The following is a 7,527-nucleotide window of genomic DNA, read 5'->3' on the forward strand; positions in this document are numbered from 1 at the left end:
AGTTGGATATGTTTGTTCAAGAATTGTATTAATGTTTGAGCCAGAACGTCATTTCAACATCTCGCATTCAGTCCAAAATCTTGAACAGTGGCCCATTCTCGTTCAATGGAAAAAGACTTGTATTACATACACAAATTGTATTACATACATACAGGACCTAAGTTAGTTTGGGTAGTATCTAAATGAAAATATATTCAAGAGCCCATTTGTTTGCTGCTGTGAGTATATATGAAGCAATAACGACTGTGCTACTCTGCCACAAGCATTAAATGACTTGAATGCACTGACCTTAGTATATGAGATTGAATGAATGAATGAACAAACTTGATTTTGTATGGTTGCTTATGAGATATAATAAGTTTATAACTTTTCATTTGATCCTGCTGACAATGTGTCCACTTGAGCTTATTGTTGTAAAATTACTGAATTGCCTTTTTTATTCAGGGGCTTTTGATGCACTATTTGAGAAAATGTACATATATAATTTCTTATTGTTTTGTAAATATATGTAACTGAATTAAAGATATTTAGACTGTCTTATTGTTTTTTAGTCATAATTGTATTGTTGTGTTAGTCAGATCTTTTGGTCTCTACATTAGAGATCGGCCGATAATTGGTTTTACCGATATGTTTACAGATATTTACGCTTCTGAAACGTGCTGTGGCGCGGCAGATATTAACACGAGCATTGACTAGAGTGGCCGCGATCAGCTCCGGTGGTTGTGTCGGAGCCATAATGTGCCACAGATGTGTGAAGATCAGCTCTAACATAACTGAATCTGCTGTTAAAAATGAACCAACGAGTCATCATATTATGCAAAACTAAGAATTAGAAAAAAATTTATGTGACAATTGGGTGCAGGTCAGGGCGAGTGGATAATTTGGGGCAGGTGGATAATTTGTTTAAAACAGCAGATTCGGGTGGCGTTTGAGCTGATCCGTGCATCTCTACTGGCCGGGGTTTGTAAATGGCCTAAAATCTCAAGGTTTTGGCTTTGTTTTCCTATTGTTTTCATACTTGTAGAAAGTAATGACTGAAAAGTAGTTTGACCAACAACCAACGTGGCACGCGAGAAAGTGGGATCTACAGAGAACGGTCAAAGCAGTGCAAATACGCGTACATATAATGTATGAGAGAACGTCAATAACCAGCCAAAACCTGGATATTTTATGGCAATTTAGAAGTCTTGACCAGGACAGGAAAAGAGGACATATGGTCACCCTATTAAAACCGATACCGATTATTTGCATGTTTATATGATGATAACCGATGTGCATAACTGAACCATTTATTGGTCGATTTAACACTACAAAACCAATATCTGATCATGGAAAAATTTAAAGAAATCAATATCGGTCAATCTCTACTCACTACATTTCTGCTCTAGTGAACATGGGAAAACAACCAAAAGTCTGTATATAAATATTCTGAGATACAGACTTTATATATCTTATAATATATTTTCCGTTAGCCCTGTACTTTTTCTACTGGTTCATCCAAATGCACCACATGCATATGATTACAAGCGCGTATCCGATGATTATCAACAGGTAAATGCGGAAGAGAAGGAAGTCCAGAATGTAGCCCACATGGCACCACTGGTTCTGTAGATGGTCTTCCTTTCGTAGAATGGACAAATAAGTGTTCATATCTCTAAGATCCTGACTGATCTGTCTGAGTTCAGGCACATCCAGTGTCATGGTTCCAGATGCTAGGGGACAAAAAAAAAGCAAGCATTTAGCATCTAAAACGAGGGGTGTCCAATCCTGCTCCTGGAGGACCAAAGTCCTGCTGAGTTTAGCTTCAACCAGGCCCAACAAACTTGTCTGGAAGTTTTTGTGAATCTGAAGACATTGATTAGCTACTTCAGGTGTTTAATTAGGGTTAGAGCTAAACTCTGAAGGACAGTGGCCCTCCAGGAAAAGGTTTGGACACATTTGATTTGAAAGTTAGCATTAGTTTCTATTCTTGTCTCACCATTAGTGGATGTGTGTTGACTGGACGTTGATTCTGAGGGCTGGATGACCCATGGATTGGTTTCTTGTTTCCCTTCTATCTTGGCTAAAGGGTCTTCAGGGAAATTGTAGCAAATAAGTCGAGCAATGAAGCGCATCACCAGCACCTGAACCCAGTGTGGCACCTCCCTGTATTTCATTGAATTATGGTGGAGAACGCAGGTAATGAGGACCGTCTCCAGTAGACTTATGGTCATGAGTGCCAGACACACTGAGAAATAAATACCTAAGAAGGTGAAACCAAATTTTAGAGATATGATACTTAAATGAGTGTTCACATAATTCATATAATGCCACATAAGTAAATTTGTGAATCTTTTTGGTTAATGCTCTTTCCAAGCTCTCTGGAATGTATAGGTCTTGGATACTCTACCAATGAGTTGATAAATTGAATCAGGTGTGCTTAAAGGGGTCCTATTATGCTCTTTTACAAAGTCTTGATTTTGTTTTGGGGGTGTACTAGAACAGGCTCTCATACTAGGTTGTTCGAAAAACACATTATTTTTCACATATTTTACATTATTACAACACCTCTCTCCCCAGTCTGGCATGAACGGCTCGCATAGTTCCTGTATCAAATGAAGGCCCGCCTTCTGAAATATGAAATGTGCTGTGATTGGTTAGCTGGGCCAGTGTGTGTTGTGATTGGCAGTACTCGGCGCCTGGGAAATGTCACGCCCCTTACCAAAGCCGCCTGCGAGCTTTAGTGTAAATATTACGTCAAAATCAAATCAATTTGAGCGTGATTTAAACCCGGATGATTGTAACCACTCTAAGTTCATCTGCCTTGGGAAAGCTAGCATGTCTCCGACATGGTGAAAACACTCGTTGCCTTCTCTAGTGCAGCTCAACCAGGTCTTGTCCCATTCGTCGATATTCGGATATCACAAATCCCGGAAAATATGCGTTGTAGTCCAAACGAGTCATTCGTTGTAGTTTTTGAAAAGTGATTTCTGGTAAATAAAATATCTCCTTTTGCAGTGGACTTTGAGCTTTGTAACTTTGCAGATCTTTTTTATGCTCAAACAGCAACATTACAGACTAACTTAAGTTGAAAAAGTATAATAAGATCCCTTTAATGAGGAAGAGTTTGAAAATGTGTTGGTGTGCCTTCAGGAACAGGGTTGGAAAACACTGGAGTAATAGTAAAGTAACCTATTTTACACTCTTGAGTGTTATGACCAATGTTTGTTGTTTGACGTTCACGTATTGTTTCATACAGGTGTGTTGTGGCTAACTGACCTATTAAAGGTGTCCCATTAGCAGTGCTGGGAAGCAGGTCATTCATAATGAGAAGAAAGACTGTATATCCTAGAATGAGGGTCATTTTGAAAGAGGATCGATCCACACTGTGCGGCGGCAGGTAGAATGACAGGAGGTCAATGATCAGGAGGAAGGAGCTGGGGATGATCAGGTTCACCACATACAGTATCGGCCGTCGCTTTATCACCACCTGCAGGATGGAAACAGTAAGACTTGTACTGACATACATTTAGCTTAAAGTGCTGTATGTTTTTTTTATTTTTATTTTTTTATTTTGGAATATCACCATTTATGTCAATTTAATATCGTCATTTATGGAGCTCCGCTCATGACATTTGGAAGTAAAAATATGTTGTGATTCATGGTCAATAAATAAAGAATTAGTTTCTAAGACTTTACTAATAAGAATTAATTTGTTCCCTCTTTTTAATTTGGTTAAATTGTGGCCAGACTTTAATGAAATTAATTTGTACAATGTCGCCACAAATTAATAATTATCTCAGAATTCTGTTTTTTTTCTCGCAATTCTGAAAAAGAGTGAATTGTGGGATAAAAAGAAGCAATTACCTTTTCTTATTTTTAATGAGACTTTAAAATCATTGGACAGACCGAAGATGTTTTCTTCCCCACAGTAAGTTACTGCGTGATCAGAGAGAACTGCAGTAAATTAGCAGAATACAGAATACAAGCTCGCGCTGAGGCTCACTCTGTTTGTCTCGAGACTTCAGAACAAATGAGCGCGACAGCACACATAAACTCAGAAGAAACACACTGAGGTAGAAATTTGAAATGTTTAGTTTATTCATAACATGATATAGTTAAATAACACCATGACAAGTGAGCTATTTTGCTCAATATTCTCACGACGCGAAAAAAAAACCGTTCAAAACACCTAACTTACATCATGTAAGTTATGTCCTGCATTAAACAGTGTAAATACATCTAAATGCCACTTCAGGTGCAGCTTATGTCTGGATTGCAAAGATGAATTTTGTTGATACTGATTTAATTTGCTTGGTAACAGCCCAAATGTCTTATTCTTATTCACTGATTAAATGTAAGAATTTGACTCAAAAGATAATGCACACTTATAGAAAAATGGCTTTATAAAGGTAAAATGCCCATAAAAGGTCAAATCTATTTAAACTTATTGGAAAAGATTAATTTCTATCTGACCACCACACAGAAAATGAAGAATATCAAAAACTTTAGGAGTCAGCTGTCCACGAACGTCCTTAAGATACCAGCATGATAGCACACTCAATCAGTTGAATGAATGACTCAATGACTCACTCAATAAGTGATTTACCGTCACTTACTGGTAGTTTAGTTGAGTATGTTGAAAAGTATGCATTTTTCCCCTCAACATTTCTTATTTGTATACTCATAAATGCATTTAAAACATTAATCTCATAACATTATTTATTGCAGTTGTAATTATTGTTATTTGCAGTGTAAATTATTTAATCTGACTGGTAGCAGCCCTATAGTGTATATTGAATTTATTGATAAATTGTAATAATTTGACATGTAAGATGATGCATACATCTAAAAAGGTTAAAAATAGGCCTTTGTAAAGGTAAATATGCAGATTTAAGTACGTAAAAGCTGATAGAACACTGATGAAAATATTGCTTCAGAATAAATTTACTCCACCAAAAATCTCAGAGATGCAGTTATTTTGCGGGGATATTTTGTATGGAACATTGTCTGCTGATATGAAAAATTCACTGTATATCGTAGTAATATAATTTATTACAGCAATGATGTTTTGTTTTCTTTTTAATTTATACACATTAAATATTACATGTATGTAATAAAATGTGTATTTCCGTTACAGGTTTAGGTCTTAAATTTCATATAAGGTGGTATTAAAAAGGTCTTAAAAAGTCTTAAATTTAACTTGTTCATATCTGCAGAAACCCTGCTTTCCAAGTCTAGAGTGGTCCGAGTCTGTCAAGTGACAGGTCGCCACATGGGGCGGGGACCTGACATTCGCAGTACTGCTCTTTTAAATAAAGAAGTCCGCTATTACAGCGGTAGTTTGCTCGGGCATGTGCTGAGTGGCAAGGACAGGCCTAGATGAACAGCGCTTCCGTTGCCCGGAGCTAGATGGGGAACTGGAAAGCGAGAATGAGTGTTTAGCCATCTGAGGGCGCTGTCAGGCTTTGATTTTAGCCGAGGCTGAGCTGGAGACGGAGAAGGCTTTGCAGGCTGCTGGGAAGACAGAGCCTTCTGGCGACCTGAACCAGCCGTCGAGCTGGAGAGCATAGGCAGGAAGTTGCGCATGACCTGCGGCGACTTCTGTGCTGCAGTGAAGCGCTTTGCAAATCCGTCCACGGCAGGGCCGAATAAACCCGTAGGGAAGACCGGGGAGTCGAGGAAGGTGATTTGGTCTGCGCCCTTGATCTTCTTAAAATTGAGCCAAAGGTGGCGCTTAAGTACCACCATGCTGATTGCCTGCACAATAGCCTTAATAGCGCGCAGAGCCAGGTTGGTTGCTGTGCGCAGCTCCTTAAATAACGGTGGATAAACGGTGATGCAAGAGAGAGTCGTCACCGTTCTGTTAATTATGATTTTAATTAATTTTTTTCTGGTGCAGTCGTGGCCAAATGGTTTGAGAGTTGGACTTGTAACCCAAAGGTTGCGGGTTCGAGTCTCAGGTCCAGCAGGAATTGTCGGTGGGGGGAGTGAATAACCAGCGCTCTCTTCAGCGCTGAATAAGCCCAGCCTACTAGAGCCGAAATTGTCCTACTGGGCTTAGAATGGTGCACAGCCTTGGCTGTTAGTTCCAGGGCAGATGTTGGGCAGAGATGTGCAGCGACTGCCTCTTCCAGAGGGGGGAGCTTGCCATATTAATTTTCTTCAGCACCGTCAACAGATGTGAGGGCGGCAGAATTAGAAGAGTGGATGCACACAGAGTTGCGGGCGCGCCACACCTTTGTAAGTTCATCGTGAACTTCCGGAAAAATGGCACTGGTCTCTGGAGGGAGATTCATTGACGACGGCCCAGTGAGCATCATTCGTCTAAGCGCTGTGGGCAGGCTCTTCTGGAGCCGGCTAAGCTGAGATTCTCCAAAGCCTTGGTGAGGATGCGAATCAGTTCGCTATCCACACCAGCCCGTGATAACTCACTAGGGAGAAGGGTGCCAGGATCCTCTCCGGAGCATGCGCAATCCTCTGAATCTGAAGCTGTCAGTAATATGGAGTCATTCTCCTCTGATCCACCTAAAAAGATCAAACCGCTCATTGCAGATGAGGGGCGCTGATCCTCACGTGCAAAAGACACCGGATCAAAGTGCTGCGGGGAGAGTGACGCACGCGGGACCTGTGCCGGCATGAAATCACTCGAGCCCGGTTGCTCAGCCCCGTGACTCCACTGTTTGTTCCTCCGAGGCAGCTGGGAGGGGAGAAATGGGAGAGCAAGAATAAGGTGAAGCAGGGCGAGACTCAAGCTCTCGCAATGAGAGGAGTCTCTCTCAGTGAGAGCAGCCTCAGCGTGGGTGTGGCCCAGGCAAGCGGCACACTCTCTGTGCCCATCTGAAGCGTCACACCATTTGCAACAATGGCGAAGAAATTTGCTCTTAGAAAATTTGCTTTTTGTGATAGCTGGATAGCCGCAAAGGAGAAGGTGCTGAAGAAGAGCGCCTTCCCGCTGCCGAGGCTGGTCCACAGCGAGTAGCAGGCTTCAAGCTTCTTGCACCAGAGTCCAGCGAGGAGATGGTTTTCGCGCAGAAGGAGAAAATTCTGATGAATGGCGCTTAGAGCCGACTTATATGGCAGTCGTGCCACCCCTTTTGGCGGGCTGAAGCGCCATTTGTTCATGCAGCTAAACAAATGTGATCAAATCAGGCTTCAGTATCAGTAAGCAGGAGTTTATCCCATAAGCATATAACGCAATGGGAGAGACCGTTCGATAGGGAACAGCGTAGCATTTTAGTATGCATTTCTAAACATAGCCTATTATGCTTTTGTCTCTTTCTTACCCAGAAAGTGATGATGTCCCATTTAATGTTTTTTTTAACCTTAAACTGCATAAACACATTTCATTACACAAAATAATGTTCTTTTTAGCAGCATCATATGACCCTTTTAAATTCCTGAGGAAATGTAATAACTCAATATTATAGGTTTTTAACGTTTTAATGTCATGTTAGCTAATGCCTTCGTCTTAACAAAATCATCTGCTGAAGTCTATTGCACACAGTGCTGGGTAGATTACTTACAAATTGTAGTCTGTTACTGATT

At 40.7% G+C, this 7,527-nt stretch overlaps 1 protein-coding gene across 1 annotated transcript in view; it reads right to left on the minus strand.

Moving 5' to 3' along the window:
- Nucleotides 1-1,482: 1,482 nt before the first annotated feature.
- The window catches only part of LOC107551361 (5-hydroxytryptamine receptor 3A-like), a 19,431-nt gene continuing 13,386 nt past the window's right edge, over nt 1,483-7,527 (minus strand). The window contains exons 6-8 of the mRNA XM_016232938.1: nt 3,259-3,469; nt 1,979-2,242; nt 1,483-1,712 (exon numbers count right to left, since the gene is read on the minus strand). Coding sequence (XP_016088424.1) covers nt 1,486-1,712; nt 1,979-2,242; nt 3,259-3,469 — 702 coding nt within the window. The 3' untranslated portion in view covers nt 1,483-1,485. The remainder of the gene's footprint in view (nt 1,713-1,978; nt 2,243-3,258; nt 3,470-7,527) is intronic.

Source organism: Sinocyclocheilus grahami, unplaced genomic scaffold (assembly GCF_001515645.1).
Source record: "Sinocyclocheilus grahami isolate Dianchi unplaced genomic scaffold, SAMN03320097.WGS_v1.1 scaffold422.1, whole genome shotgun sequence".
NCBI classification, from domain to species: domain Eukaryota; kingdom Metazoa; phylum Chordata; class Actinopteri; order Cypriniformes; family Cyprinidae; genus Sinocyclocheilus; species Sinocyclocheilus grahami.